General features: G+C 38.2%; 1 protein-coding gene across 3 annotated transcripts in view; it reads right to left on the bottom strand.

Moving 5' to 3' along the window:
* Positions 1-24417, bottom strand: part of cadm2b (cell adhesion molecule 2b) — a 169032-nt gene that overhangs the window by 28981 nt on the left and 115634 nt on the right. For all 3 annotated transcript variants that reach the window (XM_049577009.1, XM_049577008.1, XM_049577007.1), the window contains one exon: positions 4383-4532. In XM_049577009.1, coding sequence (XP_049432966.1) covers positions 4383-4532 — 150 coding nt within the window. The remainder of the gene's footprint in view (positions 1-4382; positions 4533-24417) is intronic.

Raw genomic sequence — 24417 nt, forward strand, 5'->3', positions numbered from 1 at the left:
GCAATAACAAATGCCAAATAAAAACATGAAAACATAATAATAAAAACAACAACAACAATAATAATAATAGTAATAATAACAATAATAATAATAATAATATTTCTATGGTAGCTCATGTCAGTTTTAAACTAGACAGATTTACACACAGCTATCTGACACCAGGCTCAGGTAAAGGTCCACTCCGCTTGCTTCCAACAGACCCTCCGTCAACTGTTGTGTGTTTACGAGAATGGACGTTAAAATGTGCTTTCACTGGTGCTCACTCCAGTAATTGCATCCTTGGTAATTATCCTTCATTCTCTCAAGCTAATGAATGTTTTAATGCTCACATTAGAGCATTCATTTAGCACATAACAGCATTTTGATTACTACAAGCCAATTAAGATCAATTTTGCTTTGTGACCTTTATGATCCAAGCTGAATGCCCCAATTAAATGTCATGAATGATGAACCATAAACTTCTGAGAGATTGAATTGAGATGAGGAAAAGTGCTGTACAAATTGCCACAGCATGTACGTATATGCTGTATAAGTCTCCATATCTCCCCTACAAACACATACTGTAGTTCAAATGAGCAACTTGTTATCTGCCTTTGACATGCAACCTGCAGTAGCTTCCCATTAATTGCATTATTCATATTCACCGTATCTGACAAAAGATTCTGCTTCCATCCTGCATGCCTCCAGGAATGTCATTACCATTCTCTACAGCATCACTACTTAGGTTTTATCCTTTCCCCACAGAAGCCAAAAGTGAAGTAAATCATAATGAAGACAGCAAAGGACAGTTCTGTTCTCGTTTGTCCTGCTCAGTAATAATAATTCACAACGCCAGCAACATATAAAAGGGATAATTTTACAAAAGACATATGGTCCAAATCGATTTCTTCATCATGGCAGCTCACCACAGAACTGCTTCCTTCAACAGTCTCTCCTAATTGGTCTAATGTAAGAATGATGTGTTGGCCTGGCTATTAAGGAGATCTATCTCTGTTTTCGCAGGTCTGTGGCAGTAGAGCATAAGAATCTGCATGCTGGTCTTTGCCATAGTGTAGTCTGAAGCCTCTGAGGTGGCAACAATCAACCAAGACTCAGATATACATAATGGATGAGGAGCAGCGTGCCAAGGAGCCAGCTGGCATGATATAAGAGGAGGGCTGTGTTCAGCTTTAGACAAATGTGCAGAGACAGTCCAACCCATATGGATCGGCTTTGGGAATCCAGCAAGGTTAACACTCTCTTGGAGCTCCACAAGGTTTGACTGAGCCTCTTATGGGAGAGGATGAGATGGAGGTCCTTCTTATCGTTTACACTCTCACCAAAGATACATTAAGCTATTGAGCTGTTACCTGCACAGTATTTCCTTCCCACCTGCAACCACAGCTCTTATCCTAATTCCACGTCTGTGACGAGACATGACATTGCTGTGTAGACAAATTGTAGTCCACAACTTGTAGGACGCACTGCTGGGATTACCTTCCTACCTACCTGAGGACTCCCAGTGGGTTTATAAAACTAATAGTGCACCATTGTGATCTCTCTGTTAATTCAACTGCAACATGCAACATAACAAGGTTAATTGGAGCAGTCTTGTAATTAACAGTGATTGTCCTTGCCAGAAAAAATGACAGCATCAGTTGTTTGTTCAAATGCTTTAAAGGACCTATGTAAATGCTTTTTGTGCTCAAGGGCAGCTAAGGTAAAATCATTGTGAAACTGTCTTTGACAATAGAGACCACAGTTCATATTTTGTCCCATACCAATTGTCAAAGTTTCTCTAACCATGACCAATAACCTTACTGAGGTAGTTTAAGTGGTCCAAACTCAACCAATCATTTACCATGGAGGTGAAAGATCAGAAAACACTGGAGTAGACGTAAGGTATTCTTTAAAATTCTGGAAAGACACAGAAATCCCTTTTCTCCTTGGCTGTAGTCTTTGGGGCTTTTTTCATTTTCTCATTTGTCAGACCTGAATTAAAATGGAACAAATTATAGTCAGGGCAAAGATCAGATTTTGTCTTACTTTACCCAGCAGCTGTCAAGCCCAATGGATATAATACGAACGTTCAGCTTCTTTACAGATGTTTCTCTTTACACCACTATAGCTGCTCAAAAGGATTTAAAAGGTCATTTTAATACTCTTTTCCTTCCTCACTATTTTATATCAACCTCCAAACACATCCAGACAAATACCCTTATCTTTAATACCGAGCTTGTGGGAAAGAGGGAGAGTAGATTTTTTTAAAAACAAGCCTCACAGAGTGTTTTGTCTAATTTAAGAAAGAACAGCAGATGTATTTTTATCATCATTACTTGTATTGAGCATCTGGAATCATGCATAAAAGCTGAATTTCCTCTGGATTACAAATGCACAATGACAAACTACTTTTGTGAAGAGAGAGTGGGGGAAACTTGCATGTGCATCAAAGGGTAACATATGGCCATGCTGTCATGGACACCCAAGGGGATTGTAGTGAGCAGAAAGGTGGACAACAGAGACAACGGACAGAGAACAAGCACAGGGAAAAATGAAAGATTTATCTAAACAGCAGGTAAAAGAGATAGCAAAAATCCAAACACTGAGAAAAAGAAAATGCAACATAGCTGCATTAATCTAATCTACTCACTGACAGCAGTCTATGACCAGCTGTTCATCAGAGGGAGAGAACAGCCTGCCTCAAGCTCAGCCAGTCTGCAGTTAGTTGTTGGACTGAAAGGTAGCATAAGGTTGAATCTAACATTTTTCATTGGCTTCTACAAGAAGGCACAACAAACGGGAGAAGAAGGACAGTTGCAGCCCTCTGCCAAGCAATTAACTGGTGATTTGGCACAGTAGAGATTTCTTCCCAGGTGTCCCACCCTCTTCTTCGCATGAAGCCCATGTTGTTCCACGCCTCCCGTTTCTCCTGATGGCCTCACAGGCATCGTATTAGTTGTGCCAATAAAGCTTTTCATTTGGCTGTTTAAAAGGAGATGGAGAGGAAGTGTTCCCATACTTAGCCCTGGCAACCTCTGCTGAGTGGACTACATTCATTTTGTCATCCGTATTGCTCAGGAAAAGGATTCTGTCATGCAATATAAATGGCTGCCCAAGAAGGGCAAAGAGACTCATACATATTGTGCTCTCCAAGCTCCCCTTACATGCTTGTAACAGCAGCATTTTGGATTTACATGTGGACAGAGATTATGGCTTTGTATTCACATGAGATCAGGAGGAGAACAAAACAGTTATGCGGCTTATGCAGCTTTAGGCCAAATAAAATAATCAAAAGATAAGATCTGAACGTTCCATTATGTGTTACATCTCGTCAAAGTACAAAATAGGAAGGAAGATTTATGAGTCTTTTCTAATATAATTTGATGATTTTCAAAACTCTATCTATTAAAAAGCTGCCTTCTCTACACGAGAGAATACAGAAAAAATAACAATAAAAAAAATGGTTTTGGTTCAATGACTTTTGCTCGAATTCAAATCCTTTGGGCACATTAACACCATTCACACAAGAGTATCTATGCGAGATTTAGTTAACTTTCATTTAATTGTATTTGGAAGTAATTTCATCTAATAAAACACCTTAGACCTCATTACTAAATCCAATCACTTGCGAGGGAGAAAGTATTTTTTCAAACCAGACTGTGACTCTCATTCTGTTGGTTCACTCTGGCGTCTCTCTCTCCTATAAATTGTTATTCAAAGGGAAAGTTAATCTTCAATCACTGAACCAATGATATTGTATTAGCAGCTACAGCATAAATGAAATGGGTAATATGCTGTGAGAAACACTGAAAGATGAACACCCCCAACCCTTACAAGACCAGTCCACTGTTATACTCCCTTTCACCCCAATTCCAATTTATCAACTCCAGACTTTTGTCACCTTTAAATTGGATTTGGCTGGGGAGAGCACATTATAATTCATTCTGGCTCGGGCCTTGTTTCACAAGGTTGCAACAGTGTGCTTCCTTTTCAGTGACATACAAACAGCCATACAAATGTAGGGCAGCTAAAATGCTAATTAAACCCAATCATCTCAAAATCCACAGGCGATACTGTGTTGTAAACAACACTGTCAGTGATTACAAAAGTTCAATTCAAAAATAGTCTATTTCTGTTTAGTTGGTGCCCTGGGACATCGATGGAGACATAAATTCATTAAAAGTCTGCTTCGACATTACGTGTAATACATTTCCCTCTTATCCTGTCTTTTTCCTGTATTCAGTCAAATTGTGTGCTTGCAGGCAGGCAGGGACAATCTTGTACATTCCAAATTTGAAAAATTAATGAAGAAGACTCCTGTAGTAATGTAATCTGGCTAAGACATCTTTATCATATCTCATCATTTTGTCATTAGGACCATTATCCTCAGGAATATTACTTACCTTTCTTGTCCCCAAAGAATAGGGTCTGTTGTGCAGGGTTTGACCACTGGAGGGAAGTGTTATCATTGTAATCCACACGACAGGTCATGTTGGCTGTGCCCCCCTCCACCACTGTCACATTCTGAGTTATGGGGAACTGACCTTGGCTACCTGTGGGATTATAAGACAGAGTATGGGGTCATGGTTGTGACATGAATAGATTGCAGTTTCAGACTCAATGTTACTGTCTTTTCACTGAATCACATTAATGTAACATTCAGACTTGGCACTCTTCAAAGTTTATGTTCTGTCATGATATTGCACAATTACATTAATGTCTTCATTACATCACAGTAAACCAAAGATAGCGTAATGGAAGCCTGGTTGACATGGACTCCAGCCTTCGACAGCTGTTGGTGCTAGAGCAGTTTTTTTTTTTTCAACGGTGGAGACAATGGTAGGTTTTACTCTCCCAGAGCGCCTTCCTCGCTGCCTTATTGCAGGGCCCTAATTGGTAGCATGGCCTAATTAGAGGTAGTCATGTTCTGCTGTAGAGTCTAGAGCTGCAGCTGGGTGGTAAATTGACACATAATCCTAGACACTGTGGGCCTTCGATCCGAGCGACTGCCTTGCCCTGAAGCAGCCGCTCGTCACAGTGTGCAGAAGACATCCAAATGAGGCCTAATCACCCAGCCTTGCTGGATTTTACCTTCTTATTCCACATTTGTACTTGTCGTCTCAACAAAGTCCCCTAATTACATTGCAGAAGCATTTCTATCCTGCCTGTGTTTTATTGAACTCTGCCAAGCTTCAAAAACAGATGTCTAAAACCAATACTCTTTCGCGGGAAACTGAGAAGACAAAGTGTAGGCTAATATGAGCCTGACCAGCCTGGCCCCTTTAAGGATGACAACAGCAAACAACAACAACAACTGTGTTAGAGCTCTTGAGTTCATGCTTGAAGCTGAATGTGCTGTATTTGCCTGGGGCCATTTGGCTGTCCACAAGCTAATCTGTGCATGTTGTCTCTTGATTTCACAGGTCTGCTTTGTTTTCCTCTTGTAATGTGCCTGAATATGAAGGTGACATTGTCTCTGCCTCTCCCAGGTACAGTTCACCACAGGGACATTTCAACTAAGGGAGCAGCTGTCTGCCTCATTAGTCCAGCTCAAATGGGAGAGCAGAAAAGGTTGGGACAGCCAAAGGTCTGTGGACCTTCCTTGACCTCGAATGTCCTGATGGAGACCATTGTCAGCTAGAGGTGAAAGCAAGGCTGACTATAAATAGTAATGAGACAATATTTCCAACAGTGCACATTACTTATCTGCTCATTACACCCAATCACACAATATCACATCAACAAACACGTCATCATTTCATCATTACAATAATTCAAGTGCAGTTGGCTGGATGTCAATGGGTAGTCCAGCAAAATCAGCTATGCATGTCATATTAAAAAGGCAAATGGAGGTGGATGCATTGTGTGTGTGGGGTACCATGTGGAGGTGTTGTTCCTGCATAACTTTCAGATTTTTTTGTCATATCATCTATGCCACCATCTCTCCAGTATCTTTGCTGCCTGTCTCCAGTGTATACTGCTCACAATTCACAGAAATGCTATGAAAAAAAAAACAAAAGTCAAATCTAAACAGTAATGAATATAATTCTCAATCCCTCAAGTTCTGGTTGGGGTATATATGATTGCTCAGGCAAAAATCTGTTGTTGAAATGATGCCTGCTAAGCCAATAAAGACATTTCACATAACCAGATGTACGGCCATGTCGTGAGCATCATTTTAAAAGAAGCTCCAGTGCAGGATAGTGTGCACTGCAGCTATCTGGGCTTCACCTAATACATTCATGAAATTCCACTGTCTTGACATTCTGTAGCAGTCTAGAGTGTGGCAAATGCTGTCCTTTCTGTGGAAACATAATCCCCAGCGCCAACTACAGACTGTATTTTTTTTTTTTTTTTGAGATGGTGATTGGTGCTGTACTGTAGAAGTAAGGCCGACCACCCCCCAAACAATATTCTAGAGAGTCACTGAACCACAAACTGCTCCAAGGACGTTACTCTATGCTGTGCAACCCTCCACATTGACCTTGCTCTAAAGAGGTATACGTTCAGGTGTGTGTGGGGAGGGATATCCCAGAATATATTTAATTTGTGTGACTTGTGGCACATAGCACTTTACACTCTATCCCCTCTGTAATAAGGGGACGATAAATGGTTAATACATATTATACCAGTGTAATGCCATGATAATTACAAAGGTAACAGCCCAATAATATCCTGTTATTCACAAAGAGAATATCAGTAATAATTGGGTTTTACCTCTGTAACAGGGTTATATGGGTAAAAAGTCAAAAACATAAATACAATAATCACAAAGAATCACTCAGTAATAATGTGACAACAATGAGTTAAAGGCTCTACACATCTATGTAGGTGATTTCAGTCATTTTGCTTGATTAGACCTCCTCTAAAAACCGTGTAGGCTTGTGCAGACTGTTTGAATGACATCTGTCTCGACCTTCTACAGGCATTTTGACACCTCACAGTAGCAAAAGCACAAGCGACAGTAATAAAATTAATGATGGTAGAATTTATAGCTGCTTCAGTTTCAGGGTCCTAGTGGTGTGCATGCTGGCTCACTGTCACTCTGTTGTGGCCTCATGGGGCACAAACAATTTTCTTTCACAATTAGTTGATCTATTGCTGAGAAACATCACCCCCTAATTACCTTGTTATAACTGAGCTGTAATACAAATGGCTAAGTTGCTAAGATGCAACACAATGTGCTTAACAAATGAACAACAAATTATTTAAAAAAAAAAAAAAAAGAGGCAATATCCAGGCAGATATTTGAAAACAGATTAAATTAGAAAAGTGCACTCAGTAGAGTGGCAAGCTCTGCCAGGCGCCTGCCTGGGCTGACCATAGCCTCTCTGGACAATTTTTGGAATTTCGGGTTACTCGCTGCAGCATGTTTCAGAAGCTAAAAGACACACACGCTTTGTCTATTTCTGATGGAGCCATGACGCACTGCACAGAGCAGATTGAGTAGTAAAAGGGACTGTATGTGAAATATAGATACAATATATGATTATGAGGATGAATGATTTTTTAATAACACAGCCATAAATCTTTGATCCAAGTTGTGATCGTGAAGATAAAAACTGGAACCAATTCATCTTGTATCGTGCCTAACTTTATTGCATTATAACATATCAGGTATACAATTAATTTTCAGATGCTCCAAAATGAGACCAAACTTTTCAATGGACTTCAGTTTCTAAGCCACAACAAGGGCCATATTGGGGCCTGCAACAAACAGTAAGTCTTGTTATTTTTAGCTGTGCTGATTTCCATAAAACCTTTCGGCCCCTGCTGACAAATTAAGAGGAGTAAGGAGCCAGCAGTCAGTGACGGTATAAAAAAGTCAATAAAACAACTTTTTCAACAATTGTGAATCACTGCAACCGCAGAGGGGTATTCCAGGTAGGAGGTTCAACAAACTGAGTCTATCCCTGAACTCTGAGTTGACTTACTCTGAGATGGGAAATTCTGAGTATCCGGTTCCAGAACAGCTGATCTGAGTTAGTTCAGTCAACTCTGAGTATGTTCACTCTGAGTTAAACCGACGATAAAAAGCCATCATCAATGGAGCTCCGACTCCACGATTCACCATGGCAACAGGTAAATAAAAGACAGCACCTCCATTTTAATCCAGTGGATGTAGAGATATTAATGCATGTGTAGCAGACGGTGCACGTTTATCTTTAAAAGAAGAGCCTGAGTCAGAGCGAGGAAAGTGTAAATAAGTTAACCATAAAGTTAATAAAAAGTTTTTATTCAGTGTTGTCCATTTATTCATCATTTATCAGACTTACATTTCCTTAATGAAGATAAAGTGGTGGAATCTGACTGTGTATCAGGCTGTAGATACATTAGGCTACATTATATTAATTATATACATTTGTATTATTTGTATTATTTGTATCAATATATTTGTTCAGATTTAATCTAATGGGGAAAAACACAGGAGGCAGCAACTGAAAAATAGTAAGATTTAAAACATATAGGCTAGGCTATAGATCAAAGACATAAAGACATGGCTGTAAACTCACAGTGTGACCCAGTAATAATATGTTTGGTGATTTGCACTTGAAAAGACGTTAAGGTTAAAATGCAGTAGATTTTAAAACGCTGGACATCTATTTGTATCTTGATTCAACAGCATTCAGTGACTTTATTTCAGCTACAAATGTAGTAAATTTAAAGACACTGAAATGCTGCACCAATGCTCACTCAGAAATATTAACATATAATCCCCAATATTAGGCTATAGGACTTATGTTCCATCAGTGCGACTAATGACATCAGTGATAGAGGTCATTAGTCATTGATACTACGTATCTAAAGCTTCATACCGATTTTTAAAATTTAAATAATTAGACCTACACATTATGTGCAATAAACATTTGGGAGCTGCTCTAACAGACTGACAGTCTGATCCTTGTGCACAGTGTTATAAAAAATAATAGGCCTACATATAAAAAGGACAGAGGTTTGATTCTGAGCTGAGGGTGAACTCTCGCTGTGTAATATTTGAATGTTAAGACAAAAACCGATGTCCAAAGAAATGATTGATGTGCATAAATTCAGTAACTTAAGACAGTCCTAAACTAATATCCAGTAGGATTTAGACTGTGACAGACGGTAAATCTCCGCTAATTAACGCGCTTTGATACAAGCTTTGACACGGACTGAATGAATGAGGAAATGAAACAGCGTGTAAGAGGGAGGAGACAGAGAAAAACTCAGGGTTTATTGAAGAACACCTGCCAGCGTGCAGGTTAGGTTCACAGACTCAGTTGCGATGGTGATTGACTCAGAGTTTGATTTACCTCTCTTTCTGGAACTGAAAACCCAGAGTTTCCCTCATTTCAGGGTTAACATACTCACTAAACCCGCTTTCTGGAATACCCCTCAGGAGGTCTTCAAGCATAAATGATAATAATAATAATAATAATAATAATAATAATAGTACTAAAAGCTACTGCATGTTGGATTTAAGCATTTCTGACTTACAGTACACCAATTTTCACTTAGATTGCCTCATTTATCTACAAAACAAAAATTATGACATCACAATACAAAAACTTATCAACATTTGGTAGCTTTTACTTTAAATAACCAATAAAACTGTGGATATTAAAAAATACAATAAAATCTTCTAGGTAAACGTGTAGATTATGTTGAGCCATGGCTGTGTTTTCCTATAAAAGTTAAGCCAGTGAAAGGGAACAAACAATTCTGAGAGGAGTAATGGAGGTATGAAGGTTGTCTGCTCCACTGATGATCCAAGACGACTCAGTGAAGTGCAGTGATAAAATGAGGAATAAACCTGCACTTTTGCAATATGCCTTCGGGGAGGATAGGCCATCTCTTAAACACAAAGCATATCAGTTCTACAGACTAAAGGACTAGAATACTGGGCATTGCTGTATCCTTTTTCAAGCGCTTGGAAGTATTATACTGAATGAGAGGGAACTACTTATTTTCAGTCAAGGCCAGCTGCAGTTTGACAGCTTGCACATATTTACAGTAGACAGCATGCAACCTGCCTGCCATGACAGCGAATAGGTAAGGTGAGGATTGAGTAACCCGAGATATCTTGATGAAAGGAGCTAGCGCCCTCTGAAACATGAATACCATTAGCGTTTGCTTTTTTTCATGATGCAACTCTCCTCCTTTAATCCGTGATTATTATGAAGTGCTATCATAAAAGAAAAATTCAATATGTGATAAGTCACATCAGTGTGTCTGTCTCCTTCTTTCTCTTTCCAATCTAGCCTTTCTATAGCTTTCCAGAAAGGGAGGTTAGGATTAAAAACATGAAATCATGAACCCTGAACTGAAAATGAACTCATTTTTACATTAAAATTTAACTTAATCAATTAAAATCCAAGCTTTTTATTGTTTTGTTTTTGTGTGTATGTGCTTTTAATCAAAACATTTCCAACATCAGCCTGCTTATGGGCCTAAACCTTAAAGCTATAATTGGTCCCTTGGCAGTGCTTTCCCGTTTCACAATGTTTTTTTATGATGGTCACATGGATCTGAGAGTTGCTGGGCTTTCTTTCTTTTTTTTCTTTTTTTTAGTGCTAAAGCAAAAAGCCCACTCCAGTGAAAGCTGAAACTGGCAATATCACTCTGAGCTGGAAGATTATGGTCCACATTCAGGTGGGCCACCAGCACACTGATCATCAGTCACAATGTCAGCACACACGAGATTAGTCAAGTTGTTTGTTGTGCTTCACACAGTCAGAATGCTGCTGACACATCTCCCCACTGTGACATTAACTTTCATATGGAATCAAGTGACACTGCCTCATGAATCAAATATTTACCTGCACAGTTGAAATTAGGTAGAAATGTAAATGGGCGACGGAGGATAGCATCTTCAGTGCAAACACCAATATTTGATGATTAGATTTTAAAGGAGAACCACAAAAACAGATGTCTGCTTAAACACAGACTAAGGTGTACATGTCTGCTCTTCATCTCTATACATTTTAGTGTGGGATGAGGTCTGTGAAGCAGGTGTAGAGTATAAATATGAATACAGATGTTCAGAATAGCTGGCTGTTGAGTGTGCATTAACGATAAACTATTTCATTTCATCTCAACCCACCTCTCTTCATGCTGTTATCAGAATGCAGCTCAGACCGTAGCCTGATGGAATCTGAGTCTGACAATATTAGAAGCCAAGAATATGATACTTAGGTTATTGATTTTGAGAGTCTTGTGGACTGGGTGTGTATCTAGAAAATGTGAATAGGGAGATAGAAATCTTTATGACTGTATTTGAAGGGAGGATTTAGAGAGTTAGCTGATGAATGCAAATGGAGAGCTTTATTATTATTATTATTGATGATGTGGAAATCTGTTGGTTCTGTTTTGATATGATTCTCAGCATGCTGGGCAACCACGCCTGAAAACTGGATCATGTATAACAACCATGTTGCATATTTAATTTCACTGACTCATCTAATGACCACTGATCCAGGGCGTAAGGTGAAAAACACGAGGAACATCTCTGTTGAGGAGAACAGAGAGTTAGTGGAGGAAGAATGAGCCATACCACCCCAAAAGCCTTTCTCAGTTTCAGCTGACTGCACCAAATAATGGAAAGCAGTGCCTTGATGAATGGCTGGAGAGCAGTCAAGCACACCACTGCAGAATAAACTGTAAACTGCAGGCAGGATAAAAAGAAAACAAATAACTCAGAAAATAGTTCAAGAAATAGCCAATGCCTCCTTTCATTATGGAATAATAACAATTATTAATTTTCATATGAAATTAATTCCAGGCAGTTTATCAAACCACAAGTTCACCTCTGTGCCTGATTTTACGAGGGCTTCTTTGCAAATAGAGATGTTGGAGGTGTGGAGTTTCCTTCTGCATGCGAATGAGTCATGGCAACTTCATACACTGCCTACTAATGACAATATTCCATTATAGTAACATGTCTTTAGCAATTACATACTCATCCACACTGAAAACTGAATTTCTGAAAGTGATTTGTTGGTGTTTTAATGTTAAGACTGCCTGTACTTTAACATCTGCAATAGTCCAGTCAATGATTCCATACGATAGTTTAATTAAATAGCTGTTAAGGATAAAACAATTTTTAAAAAAAATTCTGAATGGTTACTATTACCATTTCAAATTTTAATTAGTAATAAAACCGAATGAACTTCTTTCAGACGCCCAGACAGAGGTGTAATATGCAATGTGGGTTTATTTTGCTATTTCCTTGTTTGCAAAGTTGGCATGCAGCAAGTAAACCCAGTAATGCTACTAGGCTATTGTCTGCAACCACAGTGACACAGACTATTGAAGCACTTTAAAGACAGGCTATCTTTAATAATAATGCAAATTTGAAAGGATTTTCATATATTTACAGGTATTGGTTGTGTTAGGTTTTTTTTTTTGACTGTTTATGTAAACAAACATTGCACAGATCTGTGAATTTCATTTGTGGTTTTTAATATAAAACTCAGGTGATCTGATTTAAGCGTATGAGTCAGTACTTTTTGGAAATTTTCACAAAACTGTGATAATATGGATAATTGTGATCATTTAGGTCAGTATGGTTGTTATATGAAATTTTCATACTATTTCACCCCCAATTGCTGTGTAACAGAAATGCACACATTTGCACATATTTTCCCCGATAATCAAGATTAAATTGTTGACGTCACAATTTAGGCAATACCTACAAAAATTATTAAATTAAGTGTTATTTGAGGTATGCCATTAAAACGTAATTGTAAAATAAAAAAATAGAATTACTTTATTTTACTCAATTTTCCATTTTTGGACAGAAATTAATATTAATCTTGAATCTCAGTATGTCAAATATGTTGTTATTTCCATGGCATTCTACTAATGATCCCTAAGTATATAGATAAAAAAATGTTGAAAAAGAAAAATATATTTTTTAACAAAGAAATTAATCTTCATTTCATGTACACAGTAAATGCTGTGAAGCTGAAAACCAAAAGTTTGGAGGAGAAAATCAAATATCTTTCATTAATACTCATGAGGTATTTAAATAGACAATATACTCTTGAGATCATAGTAATTAATCACTACAATTGCTGTGACTTGACAAAATTGTAATTAATTGGCTAACTCTAAACTGTGTGGCCTATTTGCCAGCATGTTGAGAGAAAGCGAAGTTGAACATCCACAGTGTATAAATATTCCATTTAATTAAAACTTGAGGCCTCTTGTGGTGTGCATTCCTTGGTGGAGAGAACAAGAAATAATAGAGCTTGCCATCTCCCATGTGAGACAAATACAGACAGCTCTCAGTTCCAACTCAGTGTGAAGTTTTGTAAAAGCGTGACTTAAATTATGCTCTCAACATCGTGTTGGATTCCCAGTGTTACTCCTCTTTTACTTGTGTTGGAATAACTTAACCTCACTTGGCTCCTTCACTTTCTCCACAAGAACTAATAGACACTTTCACATGTGACTCATCTGCCAGTTCAGCAGACATTATACCTACTAAATTCTCAAGAGGTCACATAGGTTGTAAAAGCAACTTAATTCTCTGCTGTAAATAACTCCAGGACTAATGGTTGTGTCCCATATTTTATAATCCGGTAAAGCCTCCTCCGGAGAAACCCAACCTTGATACAACCTCCAATACTACGGAAACACATAGGTCTTTTCAAATTTCAATAAGCACTGAAAATATCCCACTCTAATGTATGAATGATTTTACATGAGAGCGCATACAGATGAAAAGTGGACTTCTCTGGGAATACTTCAAATAGTTATGAAGCAAAAATGTCTGAGTTTTCTATTTGTGACCTGGATTCTTCCACCTCTTCAGTTAGATGTGGTACGCCAAGGCTTCATTCCAGGACCACTTTTATTGTGATTACATTATGCGGTACACTCATACTGGCCTTGTCTCTTAGAAATCATGTTATATACAACTCATTTGAAACAGCAAATATGTTTTGCAGGAAACATAATGCTAAGCAAATTATGTTTTCTATCAACATAATGAGAAATTGTTGCTAATTAACATATCTGGCAAGTTGCAAAAATGTTGATACTAAACATAAAAGCTAAATGTTGACTGACAACGTGTTTCAGTTATTTTCTCACAATACACTATCCACTCTTAGTGACTACAGCATTATGTTTTTGTTTTGTTTTTTTTCTACCTTTTTTTAAATTAACATTTAACCCAAATCATGATCTTTCCCTGACCTTAACCAACGTGCTTTTGTTGCCCAAACCCAAGACAGCAGTCTGGAACCTGGGGTTCTGGTGTCAAGGGCGTACACTTGGTATGCCTACCATCCTCCCAACCACTTCCTTCTAAAGCCTAGGAGGTGCAAGAATGCATGTGTTTCATTACCTCTTCTTCAAACATAACCCAGGCAGCGATTACCTTGCCACAATAACGTAATTAAGAAAGCAGTTTAGTAACATACTTAGAAGTGCCTCCGCTATATTCAGATGTGGAGTTGCTCCTTTAGCAATAGAAACTGGTAGATATACGAACACCCCAGTGGATAGATACTACTGTACTTTATGTATTAATGGTTCCATCAGAGGCCCATGTTCTTGTACACTGTGACATTTATGTGGACTTTTGCGTTGAACTATTTAGTACACTTTGTATATTGTTAATTTTAATGATCTTGATGATACAAATAAATTGTGTGTAATTTTAGCTGGTAAACATTGCATCAATGAATGTGCCAAAGCCTGCCACCTCATCCTTAACAGAAGATTGTCTTTCATGAGTTCCAATTTATAAAACAACTGTTTTATGTTTTGTTTTCATGGTACCAGAGTGTACTTTTAATTTTGTCAAGGGGGTTGCATATTCCCTCTGTACCCTCATGTATTTTTAATGTGTGTTGTTGAGTGACACCAAAATAAAGTTTATCTATCTATCTACAAATGTATTTTCCAGGAGAGAGGTCATGGTCATACTGAAGTTTGTTTACAGTTTTACATTAATGATAAGAAGCTACTGTATGTCAGCAAAACCAAGTTGGCTGTTATATGCACCCTGTTGAGCTGTTGTCCTGGACAACACATCTGAGATTATTCTGCCATTAAACTTTGACAAAGATGAATTTCCTGTCATTTCAACTGAATGCTTTTCAAAACAAATTATGACCTTCAATATAACTTTAAATATTGGGTGACATTCCTAATTATGGTCCAGTGAACAAGGGAATCCTGCCAAAATGAAATGGCACTACTAATGCATGCTATAGCGTCATAAATTGATATATTGTTGTCTAATAACTGCCATGCCTTTTATTCAGGATAAAGATTGTTGTATGCTGTAGAGATCCTAAAGCCCCTTGAGGAAAATTTGTGATTGGGGTAAATGAAGTTGAGTTCTTTATCAGTTTTAGAAAACAAGCAGACAATCAGTATAACATCTAGCCAGGCTTTTGGTCAAGAGAGGTAGCTGTGTTACACCCACTTTGGCAACCATTTTTAACTGATGTCAAGATTTTATTGATAACTTTTATGGTTTGTCAAGGCCTTGCCCTCAGCTATGTCTCTGACCTCTTGGCCCTTCATGAGTCAGAGTGCAGCTTCAACACCACAGGCAGGGCTTTTGACAGTTGTTAAGTCTAGGCTCAAGATGAAAGATGGCCGGATTTCACTATCACGACACCTAGTCTGTGAAATGTCCTGCCAGACAAGCTCAGACTGCTAAATCAGCATCATCCTTTAAAATCACCTCTAATCTCCAATCTGAACAAAGAGGCCTTTTCAGATTCTAATTGTTGTAATTGCTTGTTTGGCAGCCACTTTATAACCTGTTAGCAGAAATAGTGGTAATATCATCAGCAGCAATATTTTAAGTATCTGTGAATACTTTTTTCTAATGCCGTTGCTAGAAGAAAAAGCCTGTTACACAAAGTATAAAATGTGGTAAAAGCAACAGTGTGAAGTAGAGTAGGTCTACAATAGCCACTTAGACAATTGCAGATATGTTAAGGGAAATAATTGCTGATTAATGCATTAATTCAGTTTTTCTTTGATAATTGTGTCTTAGTATTTCCAGTAAGGTTATTGAAGAGGGACATGAGAGCAGAATAAAGGGAACTGTGAAAATTTAGCATGAGACAAATCAAAATCTGTGAAGCCAGTGTATAACTGGCTTCCAAAATGTGCTCAGTTGTCTACTTCTAACCACCATACCAGCACATTTCAGGATGTTTTAATCTTTTATACCCTCACACTGCTGCAAACAACAGTATTCTGTAGTTATAATGAAATCCAGGTGAATCTGTTTCAATCAAACTGCCTCTGTGATAAAATCCTTTTTATTTTGGCAACTTGGGAGCTGTAAAAGTGGAAAGGTGCTGGGTTTAACCGGCAAACATTGGTGTAAGGGGACGAAACTACACACAATACACAAAACATTTCTTTCTGTTGGAAGAAAATCTAACTTTACACAGTTCTTTAGTTCAACTTCAAGTTGAAGCAAGTTTGAATCTGATCAAAGACAAATTCACAACAGCAGCATGAACTGAAAATTGAGGGCTTCTCATTTTTCACTGCACAGTTTAGTTGGGCTACACAATTAACTGAAATATTATCAAAATCACAATATGGCCATGTACAATATCCTGATAGCAGAAGCTGCATTTTATTTTTATGATGAGGATAACTGTGTCACAACATATTATTATAAATGAAGCATTGCGGTACTACAGAGATGCCAACAACATAAACGACAAATCATACCAAACAAAAGACTAAAATTGCAACTCATATCACAATTGCAATATTTGCCAAAGTAATCGCAATATGATTTTTTTTTTTATGCAGCCCTAAAATCCAAGACAGTCTGCTTAGGACACATCACTTAGTGATGCATAGTCGATATATTAACGTAATGAAAGCACACTTCTTAGTGGGGCAGGGCAATTAATCGAAAACTATTCGAAACTGACATTCAGAACCTTTAACCAACGCAATCTTGCCCATATCAATAATTTCAGTTGTGTTTTTTTTACATTCTGTGAATACCCTCCCCACTGTGTGTTTGTTCATGTAGTGTCCCCTTGAAAATGTACAACTACGTGTGTAGTCACGTGACTCCACCCTGTCCAGTCTGCAAACTGGAGGCAACATGGAGGAGAACTCAAACACCAAACCAACTGAGCAACTTGAGCAGCTTGTACAAAGAAAAATGCCATGTCTGTCCTTCGGACAAATTTTGGCTTTCGTAAAAATGACACTCAACAGAAAGAAATCAAATGTAAACACTGCGGAAAAACTGTTTCAGTGACCAAAGGTAATACCTCTAATCTGTTTCAGCACTTGGAGTTCGACTGCGTTACCGAATATGAACAGTGCACAGCTTAAGAAAAGAAAGACTGACAAGCACCTAGCAACAAGTGACTCCACAAAGCAGCTCTCGACAACACAAGCATTTACAAAGGCTATAAAATATTCAAAACATTGAAAATATTCAATAAATAACCATTACCAGTTTATCTGTGTTTGTTTCCTTCAATTATTTTAAAATCACAAGATAAGATGTATACTCTTTCATTAAAAAAATATCCCAGCTTCAATAGTTGCGCATATTTGTAGTACAAACCTTGTCAGTAAACTATGAGGGCGAAAACAAAATAATCATTCAGTAACCATAATCAAGGCAAAATGTTCAATTAATCGTGATGTTGCTTTGAGGTCATATCACCCAACCCTACTTCTTAGTACTGTATATCATCATGCTTACAGTTCGGCATGGTTGAAAAAAACATATCTTTATGTTGATAGTGCCACGGCACTGGTTTTAGTTTTCCCCTCAACCTTGGAATCTGTCTCCACCAAGTTTACTGATGGAAACGGAGCGTAACAAGTTGACAATTCTGTCTGATATCAGGCAAGTTTTCCCCTGGACTGAAGAGCTGATGTTTCTCTTTGCCCAAATGCTTTCCAATTCTACAAGCAGGGCAGCTTTAAAATTATAGTTTTAAATACAGTGTGCTCTTGTAAATAACCGTATTTATTTTTTGGTATGAAAGTAGAGATCACTGCTGATTTGGCACCATTTCAATAAGGCCTTTGTACAGTATGTACTACATGTTAATACATTTTAGTTACTGAAGGTAGTGCTGCACTTTTTCTCTCAATGGTTGTTTTCCCGTATTTTAAATTTTATTGTGTGAAATAAATAAAACCAACACTTCCAAGGACTCTCTTGGCATTATACATCACTGGATGGAAATGAGGTTAAAATATATCACTTGATATGAACTTGCTAGGTCAAGTACATGTGTACTTTGCTCTGTAGCACTCTTTTGTTTCTTTGAACTTCACAATTACTCACTGACATAAAATAAAAAAAATGAACAAATCTACGGCAGATCCCCTGAGCCCTACACTTTGATTCATCATTATTAATAGGGCACTGTCAGACGTGTGTAACCACAGAGCCAGGCTGGATTCAACAGTGATAGTCTCAGTTTGTTCCTACAGTATTTTAAAGACTGTTAATATGACTGTCAGCTTTTGTTTGTGTCATAAATGAATTAATGTGACTTGCGTGATTCCTCTCTTACGAAAATACACACCTTAAAGCTGGGTGATACATTGGTGGAGAGGACAATCTGTACACATTCAAGATAACTAGTAAAGGTTTAATCACAAAAGGATGAAAACTGAGTAGGTGTCAACCCTTGCAGGAGCAGTGTGTAGTGTAGTGGCATTTAGGGGTCCATGTCATTGGTTCGACAGTAGTACGACTGTCCGTGGTGTTGAACGGCTCGTGGCGGGTGTATGGTGCGCCGCGACCGGCTTGAGGCGGAGCAGGCTCACGGCTTATGAGTTTGTCACTTTGTTTTTCATTTTAACCCACACCATGATCTTTTCCTGACCCTAACCAAGTGGTTTTTGTGCCTAAACCTAACCAGACCTTTACCACAGGGCATCATGGTGATCTCGGAACAGACTTCGGAACAATGAGTTTAATATGGTCGGAACAATGGGATGTCGAACCAATGGGCAGTTCCCGCATTTAGTGGCATCTAGTGGTGACGACTGCAGACTGCAACCAGCTGAAACTTCACTCACATGGCAAGAAAAAACTCCCAGTTAGGATTCCTTCAGTGTTTATTTTTAGGAGGCTTTTACCGGGAGCCAAATTATCTGCAGAGGTCTCTTCCTCTCCAAAACAAAGGGACCAGATTATATGATTAAAACCCCAAAACTTTAAAACCCTAAAAAACACGGCATATAACAAAGAGTTTCTTCCGACGCTGTTTGGCTTGTTGCAGAAGCCTAAAGCGACCAGCTCTCTGATAACTTAAGATCCAGATGTGCAGGCTGTTTTTACTGGAAGCCAAATCATTTGCAGAGGTCTCTCCCTCTCCAAAATGAACCCACTGATTTAAACTGGTTAAAACACTACATAAAGTAGTTTTACATAAAAAAATCAGTGTTTTACCAACACTGCTCGGTTCGTCATGGAGGGGCTGCTAACACCGGTGGCTGATGCGAAAATGTGCATCATCCTATCTAGAGCCAGTGTTTATTTTTTCCAACCCGGGCTACTATAAAAACATAGCGGTGCAACATGGCGATCTCTGTGGACAAGGTTCTACTCCCTATGTAGATATAAATGGCTCATTCTAAGGTAACAAAAACACAACAATGATACACAAAAGAAAACATACTTATTATGACATATTCCAATATATCCCCCTAAATCCTACACACTGGACCGTTAACTTGATGAAGCAGCTCTGACAGACCCATAATCAGGCCTGAGAGTGTCTGTCTCAGGCTGTCCAGATAATGGCTGCCTGTCACATGATTCTCCACGGTCGTATTGATATTATTGCTTAGTATACCATTTATGTGGTCGTCTGCCAAACCTAACAACACTTCTCCTTCAAACAGAGTGAAGTGGATTAGATTAATACAGACCCTTCTTTGGAGTAATACTGAAAATGAATATGCACAACCCTCAATACTAATTAAACCAGTTCACACAATAGTTCGAGGAGTCTACTGAACTAAGCCATCTCTACTCTTCTAATCCACTAAAATACATCCATTTTGAGTTTGTCATGAAAGAATTCTTAGTGTCTAATTCTTGTCTTACTTTAACATGTAAATAATAATGTATATTTGACAAAATGTCAAAACAGCAACAGCTTCTGTTATTAACGGCAGCTCTGCCTCTATAGCTTATCTCCTGGTTAGGAACAGATAGCAAAACTGAATTTTTCTGCACATTAATATTCCATACTGTATGTTACTGGAGTGCACCAACACTCTCTTTGAAGCATATCATGTAAACAACATGTTCCATTCACCAGAGTCCAAATAAGACCCCTTCTGTAAATTCTGTTGCCAGTATGCAGAATACTAATGCATGCAAACCCCTTATGTGGTTACTGTCTTTTGCAATTTTAAATTGTCTTGAGATTGCAACAGCTTTGTTAGTAGCTGGTACTAATTGCTTATTTATTTAGGGCATATGATAGAAATTTTAAAACTTGTGCAAGTAGAGCAAATGAGACAACTGAATGTGAAAATATCAACTAAAACATAAAAAGCTAAGTACAGAACTATATCCATGCAGAAAGGCACATTCAAAGATAGTATATACAAAGATGCAAACAGCATGATTAATCTGACCAAACTGTCATTTAAATAATATCTTAATATAATATTTTTGCTGGCACATGTATTAAGGACCTTAGATTATACATGTCGATAAAGCAAATGCTTTGAAAGTGAATGGTTATGAAAAAAAAATAAGACAGGTAGCTTTCTTTCATCAATTGGCCCATAACATAACCCCATCATATCTGATTGTTTTCACCCCAAGTGACCCCCTCGAAAAAGTCTTATGAAGAAAAACATGGGGAAACATTTTTCATGTAATTTTTTTCTATAATGACTGAAAGGTCATATCTGTCACCAAACAATCATTTACCCTGACAATGTAATTTAAGCCCTATTGGTTTAACTCAACAGAAACACTTCTTATGTTTATGGCAAACCTGCTGATGTGAGGCACTCAATAAGCTGTGCCATTTTAAAAGCTATCAGCCGAGTTGATTGGAGAGATTTAAACAACTATTTAAGGGCAGCAGCTAATTAGCACTAAATCTAGATCTGATCCATTAACTGAAGCTAATCTTTAAATTACCTGTCCAAAGTGATCCATGTTAGAAAACTGTACAACTACTGGTTCGAACTTAGTCAGCTTTAGATAATGTCACAATTTAAAATCAGCAGGGAATATTTGAAATCTTACCATATAGGCCTTCCAATATGCAATTCATTTAGTCATAGAAAATCCATATGTAATTATGGTAAAAGCAAAGGCTGTGATTACTTTTGTCCAGATTAGTAATGTTCTCCACGTCACTCTCTTTCGCACACCATTTGCATCGGGCAATAAAGTACAAATGCAACAAAGCCAAAAGAGACAATATATGTGCAAGTCACTGGTGAACAGAAATTTTGATTCAGATGCAATCCAACTGCAGTCTGTATCTCAGCTGCTGTTTTCATTCCAGGTGCAAATGGCTCCTGGTGCAAAATCTAATATGAATCTTTCTCGCATTAAATGCGTTTGTGTGAAATCTTATCAAGACACATTCAGCTGTGTGCATCTTGTATCTGCACCATTATTTTACTGGTTTTCTACATTGCTTCCATCAGCTGTGGACAAGAGCAGTTCACTGCAGATCAGACAGGCACAATGCACATGTTGCGATGACCCACCACACGACAACTGTCTATCAGCTCTGCATTGTATTCATAGTCTGCACCGATAGTGTGATCTTAAATGATGCAGTCAGTTGATTGAGCTGTTACAGAGCCCGATGAAGCCTGTTGGAGAGGAAATAACCAAGACGGAGTGAGCTGTCTGTCAGCTTTACCCTCCATCAAAAAGGACATTTGGCGCCTGTTACTGAGTAGCACCTGAGCAAAAGTGAACCTCCCTCGACTCAGAGGTTGTACTGAGCGCCGTCCTCCCCTGTGATTTGCCACAGTGGGGGACGCAGGGGGAAGGTAGGGGGTGGACAATCCACAGAACTGGCAATAAATATCCCAGCTGGGGGAAACTCTTAGCAGTGTTTTTTTTTTCTGCTGTGCAGGAGGAGGAAAGTGGCAATACATCAGCTTCAGAAAGTGGGTCAGAAATACTGTACTGTCTCCAGGTGAAACAGGAAATTACACATTTAACTGGTGTTACTTACATGACTGTACATGTGATGTGCCTCAAATGAACTTTGGGATTTTGTGTTATTGTGAAATCCTGGTGCGCGTAAGCATTCTGCTGAGAACAAATGGCAACACTGAGACAACAAGAAATGATCTCACAGTGATTAACCCAACTCCTGAAGACTGTTAACAGACAGGTACATGCTTTATTTAATGAGAATTCAGTGTGCCATAAGCTTGATTGTGGTTTTTCGGACCATATTATTAATCTTTTTTCCAAGTATGGATTTCCTTTAAACTGTTGAGGAGCCAAGAGGTAAGACTGCAAGACTAGTTACCACAAGCCTTTCCAATATTTTTTTACAGAGACTACTCTGTGATAGACATACAATCATGTTCCATTTCCACAAAGCCCACTGAATATTGCAATCGGATATATATTGCTTTTTTAGATGTTCAATTAAACCTTACCACACTGAGAATCCTTGCCATGTCTTCTTTAAATGTAACCTCCATCATAAATGCTGTTAAATTCACATTCAACCTGCCCAAATATGCCTTTCATAATGGTTACATAAGAGTTGCTGCATTTTTCTCCCATTTGAAAAAAATAAATAAATAAATAAAAAAAAAAAAAGCAGAAAAACACAAGTTTGGGATGGCCATGAAATGTTCTCTCATGAAGCTGTTTACCTTCAATTTACTCTCTTTAGACAGTGTCTACACTTTAATAAATGGTTGTCCTTTTCACTGCACTGGCGCTGGTCAAAGCATTGCTTTATGCGCTCAGGTGAGTCCTCAGAGAGCAAATAAATCTATTTGTAAGGTCTCGCTAAATAAAACCAGAGGCATGTTTTCCATTATAATGGCAACTGCCAGGATGATCTTTCTTCCTAGCGTCTAGGCTTTACTTTTACAGTTACTCCACAAATGAGCAATTATTAGCATGCAATCGGAAGGCTGACAAAATCCATTAATCAATATTCAAGACTGATACATGTGGTTATAATCATTATCTTCATCGTTATTAATAAAAGTTATTAACCATAATTATAGTGATGAAAGTGCTGGTGAAAAAGGCTTCTCAATGTTGAATGACATTCCAGAGATGCAGATGCTCAATGTGCATCTTCTGTTAATTAAAAACTTGTCCCCTAATTATTTCTGTAATTAGAAAACACTGCATTTTCAAAAAGTGTGTGTGTGTGTGTGTGTGTGTGTGTGTGTGTGTGTGTGTGTGTGTGTGCGCGTGTGGTTTCGGTTCAAATAATGTCCAAAAATGAAAATAAATGAATGTATAAGCATATGATGTTACTAAGGTATGTTAGAAAGCTAGATTTCATTTCAATTTACAACTCAGGAAAGACAACAGTACACTTGCCAAAGTTCAAACTGAACAACCACAGCAACCACGTCAGGACAACTACTAAATATATATTTTTACGGAATCCCAAAGAAACAGTGGCATCATAACCATGCAGGCAGAGTCCATGAGACACTGGGGTATTGATGTTAGGATGCTACAACAGTATCAGCCAGCAGGAACATGAGCAATAACAGAAAATTAATATCTAATATGAAAGGAAGAGAAATAGTCTGTAAATCATCAAATATTATGCAGTAGTCCCCCCACCCCAAACGATAGAAGTAATTTGTCGGTGGGCAGCAAGAAAGAAAAAAACAATGTAGGTGCTGAATTTCTCAGCTTAGTACATAATGAATCTGAAAATTACAATTTATTAGGCAATAAATCAGATTCAATGGCAATGAAGTCAATACCAACACCACCAAATATCAGGACAAAGCATTAAGTACTGAAGGGCAGCAGTAAAATAAAAAGTATGAGAAGCAGGCTTGTGACCAGAAGGTCTCCAGTCTGAGTTCACAGTATGTCTGGGAAAATCTGGGTTGGGAAAGCAAATGAGAAACACTCTCCTCCCTCATCTACTGCTGAGGTGTCCTTGAACCAGGAACAACCCCCCAGCTGCTCCAGTGGAGCTGCACAGTGGCCAAATAGAGGAAAAGCATGACTGGGTGAGGCGGGCAGCTCCCTGGTGTGAACATGTGAATCTATACATATGTGAAGCAGGTTGTAACTGAGAAAGAGCAAGCATGTTCAGCAAACCTCTCTTAGAGAAATAAAGGTTAAAAAATGCCCAGAAAGCTTTGCAGAGAGCAGCGTTCGTTAATGCTTCCCGGGCTCTTGGGGGAGATAAAAGGGCGATCCAAACATTGTTTATTGGGAACTGTGTGCAACATAAATCATGTAGCAAGAAAATGGAG

Source organism: Epinephelus fuscoguttatus, linkage group LG5 (genome assembly GCF_011397635.1).
Source record: "Epinephelus fuscoguttatus linkage group LG5, E.fuscoguttatus.final_Chr_v1".
NCBI classification, from domain to species: Eukaryota; Metazoa; Chordata; class Actinopteri; order Perciformes; family Serranidae; genus Epinephelus; species Epinephelus fuscoguttatus.